The 12556-nt window shown below is 57.5% G+C and overlaps 1 protein-coding gene across 1 annotated transcript in view; it reads right to left on the bottom strand.

The window, feature by feature from the left end:
* Positions 1–10262, bottom strand: part of MICALL1 (MICAL like 1) — a 32962-nt gene extending 22700 nt beyond the window's left edge. Inside the window, exons 1-3 of the mRNA XM_036759759.1 lie at positions 9980–10262; positions 999–1047; positions 440–581 (exon numbers count right to left, since the gene is read on the bottom strand). Of these exons, the coding sequence (XP_036615654.1) occupies positions 440–581; positions 999–1047; positions 9980–10125 (337 nt within the window). The 5' untranslated portion in view covers positions 10126–10262. The remainder of the gene's footprint in view (positions 1–439; positions 582–998; positions 1048–9979) is intronic.
* Between the last annotated feature and the right edge of the window lie 2294 nt (positions 10263–12556).

Here is a 12556-nt window from a genome sequence, read left to right as displayed (position 1 = left end):
ACCCCAGTGGGCTGCCACGCTGTCTTGATTTGGGGGGAGGGATGGTGACGACGAAGGCTCTGCCCTCAACTCAGCAAAGAATCAACCCTCCCCCCCCACCATGGCCTTGGTGCCTTTCTGGCCTTTCTTTCTCCCCCAAGTGATTAGCACAGAGCCTGGCACATAGTGGGTCCTTAATAAGGGCCTTCTGACTGACAAGACTCCCAGCTCCCAGATCAGATCCTCCACCTGGATACTGCCCCAGGAAATCCTCTCCCACCTCCACCGCACCCCCGCACTTCCACATTCCAAAGGGGGGATGGGGGATCAAGGGAAGCATCTGTAAGCAGGAAATGGGCAGGAGGGGGCCCACGCTGAGGACAGATGGGTAGTGAGGGACCCCGGTCAGAGCAGGCTCCAGCCCAGGAGGAGGGGGCCCAGGAGCAGTCTGGGGACTCACTTTGGCCGGAGTTGGTAAAATGGTTGTAATACTGAGACACATAGGTCATGATGCTAAGGCAGTCAGGAACACTCATGGAGACCATATCGTTGGGATCCAGCAGGGCCGGGATACCCAGCTCCCGCTCCGCCACCTCAAAGGCCTGGAGGGAGACAGGAGACGGTCTGAAACATCGGTGTCCTGGGCACAGGGCAGCAGGCCCTCGGGCCTGGTGGGGAGTGAAGATGGGCCCCCCACCCTGGTGCTGATCCCTGCCCCAGCAGTGAGGGGATGGGGAGCATGGCTTCTGGGAGGGACAGGACAGCCTGGCTTCCTGGACACCGGATAGCAACAGGCCAAGAGGGGGTGAGGGGAGAAAGGAAGAGCAGTGGGGAGTAGGGCCAGGGAACCCCTTCGGCTCTCCACCGACATCCAGAGCCCCAGAGCCAGGCTGAAGGGCACGCTGGACCATCACGGAGGCAGGGATGGCCTGCCCCATTGTCTTCCCGATCCCACAAGGCTCCCAGGCACCCGCCTTCTTTCCCACTTTTGTTCTAGGCCCCATCTGTCTGGGACTCACCAGGCGGTTATTTTCATAGACATTGTCCTTGGAGAGAGAGTCGAAATCTCTGGAACAGACAAAGGCAAGAAAGTAAGGGATAGGCCAGACAGGGCTCGGCAGGTTTAGTGGGGGAGGGGGGTCAGGGACCTGCCAGCTGCAGTGTGGTGCACCTGGCACTTCCTGACCTGACCCCTTCCCATTTCTACAATGCCTAGGGGAAGAAACCTTGAGTATTCTAAACATGGAACTTTAGGGTTAGAAGAGTCCTTAGAACATAGAATATTAGACCACAGAAGACCTTAGAACACAAAAGGTCAAAGCTAGGAGGGGCCTGAGAACAAGGGATGTCAGGGCTGGGAGGGGCCTGAGAACAGGGGATGTCAGGGCTGGGTGGGAGCTTAGGGCAGAGGAGGTCAGGGCTGGGAGGGGCCTGAGAATAGGGGATGTCAGGGCTGGGAGGGGCCTGAGAACAGGGGATGTCAGGGCTGGGTGGGAGCTTAGGGCAGAGGAGGTCAGGGCTGGGAGGGGCCTGAGAATAGGGGATGTCAGGGCTGGGAGGGGCCTGAGAACAGGGGATGTCAGGGCTGGGAGGGGCCTGAGAACAGGGGATGTCAGGGCTGGGAGGGGCCTGAGAACAGGGGATGTCAGGGCTGGGAGGGACCTGAGAACAGGGGATGTCAGGGCTGGGTGGGACCTGAGAACAGGGGATGTCAGGGCTGGGAGGGGCCTGAGAACAGGGGATGTCAGGGCTGGGAGGGGCCTGAGAACAGGGGATGTCAGAGCTGGGAGGGGCCTGAGAACAGGGGATGTCAGGGCTGGGAGGGACCTCAGAACAGGGGATGTCAGGGCTGGGTGGGACCTGAGAACAGGGGATGTCAGGGCTGGGAGGGGCCTGAGAACAGGGGATGTCAGGGCTGGGGGGGCCTGAGAACAGGGGATGTCAGGGCTGGGAGGGGCATTAGAACAGGGGATGTCAGGGCTGGGAGGGGCATTAGAACAGGGGATGTCAGGGCTGGGAGGGGCCTGAGAACAGGGGATGTCAGGGCTGGGAGGGGCCTGAGAACAGGGGATGTCAGGGCTGGGAGGGGCCTGAGAACAGGGGATGTCAGGGCTGGGTGGGAGCTTAGGGCAGAAGAGGTCACGGCTGGGAGGGGCCTGAGAACAGGGGATGTCAGGGCTGGGAGGGGCCTGAGAACAGGGGATGTCAGGGCTTCCATGAACATGGACAATCATTCTAGCACTCTGGAGACATCCATGATCTCATTCCACCCCAGAGGGATGTGCGAATGGGGAGTCAGCGCATCTACGCTCTGACCCTGAGTCCAGAGTAGCCCGGGACACAAACCCGGTGTCCTGGCTCCTGCTCTGCCCAACACCACCACTTGCTCTCCTGTCTCCCTTTGGCGGCTGTGGGGGGGCCCTCGACCTTCCCTACACACCTTTTCCAGATTAGTCATCCCCCCACCCCGACCCTGCAGTCAGGGCAAGGCTGCGGCTCTTTACCACAAGAAGGTGGGTTCTCCTGGGAGAACCTTGGTTGGGCACCTAAGGCTGCATGGCACTGGCTTGGGCGTGGGAGATCCTGAGATAAACAAGGGCCGGCCCCTTCTCTTAAGGAGCTTGATATAGAGATTCAGAAAAACTGAATTCAAATTTCGTGACCCTGGACAAGTCATTTCTCCCCCTTCCTGGGCCTCAATGGCCTCTAAGGCCCCTTCCAACCCTAGGTTCATCTATGATCCTAGGAAAGAGTGCTGGGCCTAGAGTCAGAAAGCCCTGAGTTCAAATCCAGCCTCAGACACTTCCTAGCTTCGTGACCCTGGGCAAGTCACTTAGCCCTGTTTGCCTCAGTTTCCTCATCTATAAAGAGGAAACAAAAACAAGGACCAAATGTGACCCTTGTAAAACATTCAGAAGCGGCTGTCACCCAGCAGGTGCTTAATAAATGCTTATTCTCTTCCCGCCTTGCTCCCTAACCCTGTAAGTGTGGTTCTGCTTGGACCTGATGGTCTCTAGGAGCTCCGTCTAGGGGGCTACCGCACTAAGTTGGTTCCGGATTCAGGAGGAGGGGCAGGCCCCTTTTAGCTGGGGGTGGGGGGTGGGGGTGGGGGGGGGTAATCCAGGAAGGCTTCAAGGAAGAAGGGGAAGCTAAGCCAAGCCTTGAAGAAAGCTGGTTTTCACAGGACTTGGAGCCAGAACAGACCTCACTTAGTCAGAGGGTCAGACAATCACAGACCTGGTTCAGCCACGGCCCTGCTAGCTTGGGCGGGAAACAAAGGGAGTGGTTTCTTTCTTCCACTATCACTAAACTGAGAGCAGTTAGATGGGTTACTTGCCGCAGTTCCACCATCATGGGACGGGCAGGGCTGAGAAGGGGCTGTGGGCACCATTTACTCTGAGGCTCAGGGAGCCAAGGTGACTTCTGACCCGAGACCTAGGGCTGGAAGGCATCCCAAGGGCCGGACATCTAGGCCAAGGCACCTGATCTTACACGGGAGAAACTGAGGCATCAGTGCCTTGGGCTGGCCCCCCCAGGCAGGCTGCCAGCCCAGGCTCCTGCGCCAGTAATCCCCTGCCGCCCCAGCAGCCGCCTGAACTTGAATGCTCAGGCCCCTCAGTCTGGCCTTCCTATGTACTGCATCATTTTCTGACTTAATTGTGTGTGTCTCATCCTCCCTCTCCAGACTGTGAGTTGGTCTGGCGGGCAGGGGGCTGCGTCGGCGCTTTGCTGCTGGGGCGTATGGGTCTGGAGGCGAAGGCTACCTCCGATCACCAGGCCCTCCCCGAGCAGGCATGAGCAAGATTAAGGGGGTAAAGGATAAGGGCGGGGCAGAGGAGCCGCCGTTTTCCTGGGGTGGGACGCCTGGTCCTGACTCTCCTGGCCAACACCGAAGGCTCATAGGGCATTTTCAGGGCCAGACAGCCACGGAGCGTTGGCTGGGCTGAGCGGATGGGAGATTGTCTGTGGCTCCTGGCTTTCCTTCCAGCCATTAAAAGTCATTAATATCAGAGAAACCTCACTCAAAAGATGACCAAGTACTCCCCTGGCATCAGTGATGACAGGAAACACCAATGTGGCCACCCCTAGCTCTTACCCAGTCAGAGAGGCCCCCCAGGAGAACACTCCTGGGCCCAGGTGGTACTGTGAGATCCCAGACTCCTGCCAGCCTGGCCCCCAAGAACTCAGGAATCAAGACCCTGCAGGGTGCCGCTAAAAACCTAGGGTCCTAGGTCTAGAGGCGGTAGGGACCTTTAGAGACCTTTTCATTTTACAGATGAAGGAAATCGAGGCACATAGAGGTTAAGTGATTTGGCCATGGTCACACAATTAGTGTCTAAGGGGAGATTTGAACCCAAGTCTTCTGAAGTCCAAGTCTAGTACCCTAAACACTGCACTATGGGACCCTTAGTACAGTTGGATATAAGGGCTAGGAAGGAGGGGCCTGAGAACAGGGCATGTCAGAGCTGGAAGGGGCCAGAGAACAGGAGATGTCAGAGCTGGGAGGGGCCTCAGAACAGGGGATGTCAGGGCTGGGAGGGGCCTGAGAACAGGGGATGTCAGAGCTGGGAGGGGCCTCAGAACAGGGGATGTCAGGGCTGGGAGGGGCCTGACAACAGGGGATGTCAGAGCTGGGAGGGACCTCAGAACAGGGGATGTCAGGGCTGGGGGGGGCCTGAGAACAGGGGATGTCAGGGCTGGGGGGGGCCTGAGAACAGGGGATGTCAGAGCTGGGAGGGACCTCAGAACAGGGGATGTCAGGGCTGGGGCGGGGCCTGAGAACAGGGGATGTCAGGGCTGGGAGGGGCCAGAGAACAGGGGATGTCAGAGCTGGGAGGGGCCAGAGAACAGGGGATGTCAGAGCTGGGAGGGACCTCAGAACAGGGAATGTCAGGGCTGGGAGGGGCCTGAGAACAGGGGATGTCAGAGCTGGGAGGGGCCTCAGAACAGGGGATGTCAGGGCTGGGAGGGGCCTGAGAACAGGGGATGTCAGAGCTGGGAGGGACCTCAGAACAGGGGATGTCAGGGCTGGGAGGGGCCTGAGAACAGGGGATGTCAGAGCTGGGAGGGACCTCAGAACAGGGGATGTCAGGGCTGGGAGGGGCCTGAGAACAGGGGATGTCAGAGCTGGGAGGGACCTCAGAACAGGGGATGTCAGGGCTGGGGCGGGGCCTGAGAACAGGGGATGTCAGGGCTGGGAGGGGCCAGAGAACAGGGGATGTCAGAGCTGGGAGGGGCCAGAGAACAGGGGATGTCAGAGCTGGGAGGGACCTCAGAACAGGGAATGTCAGGGCTGGGAGGGGCCTGAGAACAGGGGATGTCAGAGCTGGGAGGGGCCTGAGAACAGGGGATGTCAGGGCTGGGAGGGGCCTGAGAACAGGGGATGTCAGGGCTGGGAGGGGCCTGAGAACAGGGAATGTCAGGGGTGGAAGGGGCCTCAGAAAAGGGTATGTCAGAGCTGGGAGGGGCCTGAGAACAGGGGATGTCAGAGCTGGGAGGGACCTCAGAACAGGGGATGTCAGGGCTGGGAGGGGCCTGAGAACAGGGAATGTCAGGGGTGGAAGGGGCCTCAGAACAGGGGATGTCAGGGCTGGGAGGGGCCTGAGAACAGGGGATGTCAGAGCTGGGAGGGACCTCAGAACAGGGGATGTCAGGGCTGGGAGGGGCCTGAGAACAGGGGATGTCAGAGCTGGGAGGGACCTCAGAACAGGGGATGTCAGGGCTGGGAGGGGCCTGAGAACAGGGGATGTCAGAGCTGGGAGGGACCTCAGAACAGGGGATGTCAGGGCTGGGGGGGGCCTGAGAACAGGGGATGTCAGGGCTGGGAGGGGCCTGAGAACAGGGGATGTCAGGGCTGGGAGGGGCCAGAGAACAGGGGATGTCAGAGCTGGGAGGGACCTCAGAACAGTGGATGTCAGGGCTGGGAGGGGCCTGAGAACAGGGGATGTCAGGGCTGGGAGGGGCCTGAGAACAGGGGATGTCAGGGCTGGGAGGGGCCTGAGAACAGGGGATGTCAGGGCTGGGAGGGGCCTGAGAACAGGGAATGTCAGGGGTGGAAGGGGCCTCAGAAAAGGGTATGTCAGAGCTGGGAGGGGCCTGAGAACAGGGGATGTCAGACTTGGGAGGGAGCTTAGAGAGAATCCTTTCCAACCACATTTTACAGGTGGAGACACTGAGGCCCAAAGAGGCCTTCTAGGACTTCCCCTCCTCCCAGCCAATATGTCTAAAGTGCCACCCACCCAGCAGCCACCCCTGCTCCCAAATGCAGCTGGTTGCCCAGCCTGTTTGTCCTCCTCTACCACCTCCTGTGGCCTTGGGGCCACTCGCTTCAGCTCAAGGAGCCTCAGTTTCCCCACATGTACAGGGAGCATCTGGCACCCAAAGCCCCCTCAGGTCCCTTCCAAGTGAACAGATCCAGAATTCCGAGAATGTTTCTGCCAGCCTTGGGAGGGGCCATAAACACCTCCTCTTCCAAGCCTGTTTTTCCAGCTGAGACCAGGAGTCTCATTCCCCTAGAGTCCCCTCCTTCCCCCGGCCCAGCTCCCCCTCCCCCCTTCTCTGGATGTGGGGCCAGGCAGCCCTGCCTCCCCACTTCGGGCAATGCCCTTGTAAGGGCCTGGTGTGGGGGGCCTGGGAGCCTGACCAGGCTGCACACAGATGGGCGCCGCGCCAAGCCCCTGGGCAGCTCCATCCATCACCAGCGGGGCTGGCTTCCTTTCCTAAACTGGTGAGATTCGGGCTTGTTTGTTTTTTGTTTTGTTTCCCATCTGTAACTTCATCAATATAGGGAACTCATCCCAGTATGGAATCTCCCTCCACTGATACAGACTGGCACAGCAGATAGAGGACAGGTGCCCAGAGTCAGAAAGACTCCTCTTCCTGAATTCAAATCTGGCCTCAGACACTTACTAGCTGTGCGACCCTGGGCAAGTCGCTGAACCCTGTTTGCCTCATTTTCGTCATTTGTAAAATGAGCAGGGAAAGGCAAACCTCTTTAGCATCTTTGCCAAGAAGACCCCAAATGTGGTCACCAAGAGTCGGACATGACCCAACAGCAACAATTGCAAATATTGTCTTTGACTCTAAATTCCTGGGGGCAGTGAGACATTTTCTCATCCTCCCACAGCCAATATGTATCAGGGGTGGCACTTGAACCCAGTCCTTTCTGATGCCAAGGTCACTGTGCAAGGTGCTTGTCCCCAAAATGTACACCCAGGTTAAAAAAAAAACCCAGTATGGGGTAGTGAGAGGTACACTGGGGATTTGGATGCAGGAGGCCCCGGCTGCCAGCCCCACTCTGAAATTGAGCCAGTCTACAAACACGTATGTGCCAGGCACCGTAGAAGGCCTGGCTGCACAGACTCCTCCCCATCAGCTACATCCCCAAGGCGCTGTCCAGCAATGACCCCCACACACCAGTCTGTGACCAGAGCAAGCCCCCTGTCCACAGACCACTCTCATCCATCCCCTTTCCAGACCTGGAGCATCTCTCCTATAAAACTGCACCTCACTATTCTCTCCAAGACAATATTGGCCTAACAGTTTCCTCCTCGCCCACAGGGGCCAGGAAGAGGGCCCTCAATGTCCTCCCAAGCCTCACTCAATGCTCTCCCAGACCCAGCCTATGACAAGGAAAGGCCTAGACCCCAGAGGAACCTCTCCTTTCCTGAACGGTCCCATTGTTCAGGGGTGAGGATGCCAGGGCTGGTCAGGGAGGGAGAAGAGATATCTGGATGAACACCTGGGCTCTGTGCCCTGTGATGTCACAGAATCACAGAATTAAGTAGATGTCGTGAAACCAATGATTTCTTCTCTCTCTCTCTCTCTCTCTCTCACACACACACACACACACACACACACACACACACACACACACACGTGGCCGCTGGGGGAAAGGAAGTCATGAGAGAATCAGACAGCCAGAAGACCATCAGGGACCATCAACATTGGCACCTCTGACACACAGCCTGGTGTGGCCTGGCACAGCACCAGGAGATCCCAGGCACCATCCTGGCTCTGATGCTTCCTGGGATCTCAGACAAGAGGAGGCCAGTGGGGAGAAAGTCCTGAGTTCAAGTCCTAACTCCAGTGCTCTGGTCCCTTGGGTACTTCTCGTCGCTGGTGTCTAGATCGGGAGCTGAGATCTCATAAGCAGCAACCTGGGCTTTGCAGGATGTAGACATCAAGCTGGAAAGGACCTCAGAGACCAACTCTCTTGTTTTACATATGGAGAAACGAAGGCCCAGATGAAACAACTTGCCTACTCTCGCAGAATTCTAGGTTTTTTATCCTCACTCACAGATCCTCGCCCTTGTCCAAGCAAATGAGGATGACCAAAGAGCCAGCCTCTCTGGCCCAAGTCTGCCACTGATCTCAGAATCTTAGAGATGGTCCAGGCCAGAAAGGGCAGTGACTTGCCCAAGGTCACTCAGCAAGCTAATAGCAGGGCCCTGAGTTCCTGACCCCCCATCAGAGTTCTTTCTCTGTACCAGACTGACTGGTCCCTAGTGAAAAGAACTAAGGGCTAGTTCAGGGCACCAGGCTCTAGTCTCAGCTTGCCCCCTAACTGGGGGTATAACTTTGGACACAGACTTAGGCTCAGAGGCCCTCCTAGGCCATCTAACCCAACCCTGGAAGTTTTACAGTTAAGGAAACAGGTAATCACACCCATCCAGGTACCAGCCAGCAAGGCCCTGAGGCCATGCAGCCCAACTCCCTCAGAGTACCTGGGTTCAAAAGCTATTTCTGGACACTCAGAGGACCCTCAGAGACCCATTCAGACTCATCAGGCCTGTTTCCTCCTCCATCAAATGCAGGGGATGGGCTGGGGGCCTCTGAGGCCCCTCCAGCCAATGAATCCAAATCTTAAACTCTGTCTTCTACATCAGAGGTGCCAAACACACTACCTAAAACATTCCAGAGCGCAGCCAAGCCAGATTAAAATCTAATTGGGGAAATATTTAACAAAAAAAATTACAATAAATCATAGATAGCATTAGATTTTTAAAGGGATTCTGATGGAGTTTGATCCCAGTGGCCTCTGCCGTGGGGCCCAGGTCTCCCATCTGTAAATACAGGGCTTGGACCAGACTTCTGAAGCCCCGATTCGAGCTCAGACTGTTTGTGTCTCTGGATCGGATCCCATCTGCTGACCTGCCTAGGGAGAGTGAGCAAGAGCAGAGCCGACATGGAGGTGACCGCCCAGGGACTGGGAGCAGCACGTACAGGAATCTGGATGTGTGCTCAGGTGTCTGTGTGTCTGTCTCACACACATCCACACTACACACACTCATCACACACAAACATACTCACACACTACACTCACATTACACACATTCTCACACACACACATACACTCACTACAGTCTCACACTGACACGCAACTCACACACTACACCCACAAACTCACACTCAAACATACACTACCTATTCACACTCACTCATACACTATACACAGTGTGAGTCACACACACTCATACTCACATACTACACACATACCATGCCACACACACACACACCCACCACATACACACACACACACACACACACACACACCTCTCTCTCTCTCTCTCTCTCTCTCTCACATGCCCTCCCAAAGGCAGGAGGAGGGGTCCCATTTCCCAGACGGGACATCGGAGGGCGCTGCCCACTGCCCAGCTCCCTGGTCACTGCCCCTACAGCCAGGAGCCAGGTCCAGATGGGGGGGACGACACGCGGGTTCCGTGCCCTCTGACCCCAAGATCTCCAGAAGAAGTGAAACTGACGGATTTCTTCCCCCAGCCCAAGCTCCGGAGCCCCCCCCCCCTCCCCGCGACAGGCAGGGTCCCCCCCTTCCTGTCTCTGGCTCGGCTGGGGGAGGCTGTCCGGGTCCCCCTCCCTCCTCTGTCCCCCCTCCCCTCCCGGCCCGCACTCACAGCAGCTCGGGCCGGGGCGGGGGGAGGGGGGGGGGGCTGTCCGGCTCCCCTCCCCCCCCTCCACTCCCCCCAGCCCCCGCACTCACAGCAGCTCGGGCCGGTGCCGGTGCAGCAGCGCGCAGAAGGCCAGGCCGTCCCGGAAGGAGCCGCTCAGGTCCCGGATCTCCACGCCGGGGTAGCCGCGGCACTGCTGGCGGCACCAGGCCAGGAGCGCGGCCCGGGGACCGGCCATGGCACGGCAGCCGCCTCCGCCTCCGCCTCCGCCTGGAACCCGCGGGGAGCCCGACTCTGGCCGCTCCGGCTCCAGGCTTGGGCTGGGCTCGCTCCGGCTCAGCTCGGCTCCGCTCGGGCTCGGGCTCCTCCTCCCCTTCCTCCTCCTCCTCCTCCTCCTCCCCCTCCTCCTCCTCCTCCTCCTGCCCCTCCCCCCCGGCCCTGCTCAGACCTGTCCGGCCCCGCCCCGCCCCGCCCGGACCCGCCCGGCCCGGCCCCGCACGGCGCTTACTCACCCAGCTGCCCAGCCAGGCTGGGCTCATTAGGCGGGGCGGGGCAGGGGGGCTTGCCCCCGGGCCCACCTCCCCCACTGCAAGGGGACCGCAGACCCTCCCACCCCTCCTTCCAGCCCCGCGGACGCCCAATGGGGTCCCCCTCCACCTTTCCGGGGAACCCCCCCCCGAACCCCCGAGGCGCGCGTGCCCGAGGGATTCCCCCGGGGCCACAGAGATAGACATCGCCTGGGCTCTCCCACCCTGGGCCACCCCACTGCAGAGAGATGCCCCACAGAGGAGCCCCCTACGTCCTCCCCCCGCCCCAAGGAATGGAGCCCCCCCATGTCTCCCCGCCTCGCACACATGCCTAAGGGAGGGAGTCCCCTAAGTCTCTCCCCTGCACAGATACCCAAAGGACAGAGCCCCCTACGTCACCCCCCCTCCCCGCACAGATACCCAAGCGACTGAGCCCCCGACGGCCTCCTCCCGCCCCAAGGGATGGAGCCCCCGATGTCTCCTCTCTGCAAACGTGCCTAAGGGACAGAGCCCCCGACGCCCCATCTCTGCACAAATACTCAAGGGACCGAGTCCTCGACGTCCCCCTCCCCCCGCACAGATACCCAAGGAATGGAGCCCCAACGTCCCCACTGTGACCTGATAAACCTGAAGGACCAACTTCCCCGTAGAGGCAATGGGGGAGCTTCCCTCCCCCAACACTTTTTAGACCCACCTAGGTATCCCCAGAGCAAGCACAGAACCCCGCCCCCACCATAAGCCCTCCTCTCCTCCCCACCTGGCTCTATCCCCAGCTATGAGCCCTGGGGTCAGTAGCTACGCCCTGGCTTCAGGAACATCCTCCTTAGAGGATCCACAAAACATTCCCCACCCCTCCCCAGCCCAGAATGACGCCCTAGATGGGAGGCTTAGAAAAGAAGGGATTCTGTGACAAGGACATGGATAAGTCTGGAGTCCAAGGACCAGCTTTACTGTTTACACCTTGTAGGCCTTTCCAGGCCTCGGTTCCCCCATCTGCAAAGTGAAAGGGTTGGCCTCTGAGATCTCCTCCAACTCTAGATCCGTGGTCCTCCGATGACCTCTACCTGTGTGACCTTGACCAAGTCTTCTTCCCTTCTCTGAGCCTCAATTTCCCCATCTGTAAAATATGGAGATTGGCCAGGACGACTTCTGAAAACTAGGAACCTCTAATAACTGCTCAGTACTACTCTCCTTAACAAACATTTACGAAGTGCTTACTATGTGCAAAGCCTGTCTGCAACTATAGGACCAGAAGAAGCAAAGAGCATTCCTCTGTTAATGGCCATTAAGGATGAGGTGCCTTAACCCAAGGCACTATCTTGAATAATGAAACTTTTCTTAACTTTCTATTCCATGGACATATACTATGTTATAGCATGTAAATGGTAAAGGAAACACAGATATCCTGGGTTGTAATTTCAATTGAACCTTATCAACTCTCTTATCTTATTGTATTTACAACCTATTCAATTAAGAAAAGTCCTTTTCTCATGCTGTGGTTAAACATATATGGAGATCATAAATTTGAGTGATGTAGACATCGTGAATTGGGATTGTTCTAAAATGAATAAAAGACTTCTCATTCTTTTGTCAGCCAGAATTTAAGTTCTGGCTCATACATGTATTAGCTACCTTTAAGGGGATGAACAATATGAATTTACATACTGCCTAGCCTATTTGCCTCTTTTAACCAAACTTTCAGGTCAACAGACAAAATGCTTCTTTGGTTGGGCAGGCCTGAAACTTTCAGCTGGGTTAGGACTGGGGAAGGCTTCCTGGAGAAAGCGGCCCTTGAGCTGGACCTTTTGGGAAGAAGGCGTCACCAGGCCAAGCTGAGGACAGACCACTGTTCAGGGTGGAAAGGGATAGATGAAAGGATAAGTAATGCTCCTGGAGAGGGCAAAGGGAATATTATGAAATAAAGCCGGAAAGGTGGATCAGAAGCCAGGCTAAGGTTTTTGTATTTTACAATACACCAACCCATCCCTGTAACTTTCAGAACCAAAATTCCCCTCCTTGTCCACCGCTCTCATTGGGGCTTGCCTCCCTCTGTTAGAACACAAGCGCAAGCTCATGACGGCTCAGATCGTCTTTGCTTTTGTATTTCTGTCCCCAGTCTTTAGCACAGTGCTTGGCACTTAC

The sequence above is a fragment of the Trichosurus vulpecula genome, chromosome 5 (genome assembly GCF_011100635.1).
Source record: "Trichosurus vulpecula isolate mTriVul1 chromosome 5, mTriVul1.pri, whole genome shotgun sequence".
Lineage (NCBI taxonomy): Eukaryota > Metazoa > Chordata > Mammalia > Diprotodontia > Phalangeridae > Trichosurus > Trichosurus vulpecula.
Note: the sequence above shows the minus strand (reverse complement) of the source record. Positions and strands in the feature narration are given on the sequence as shown.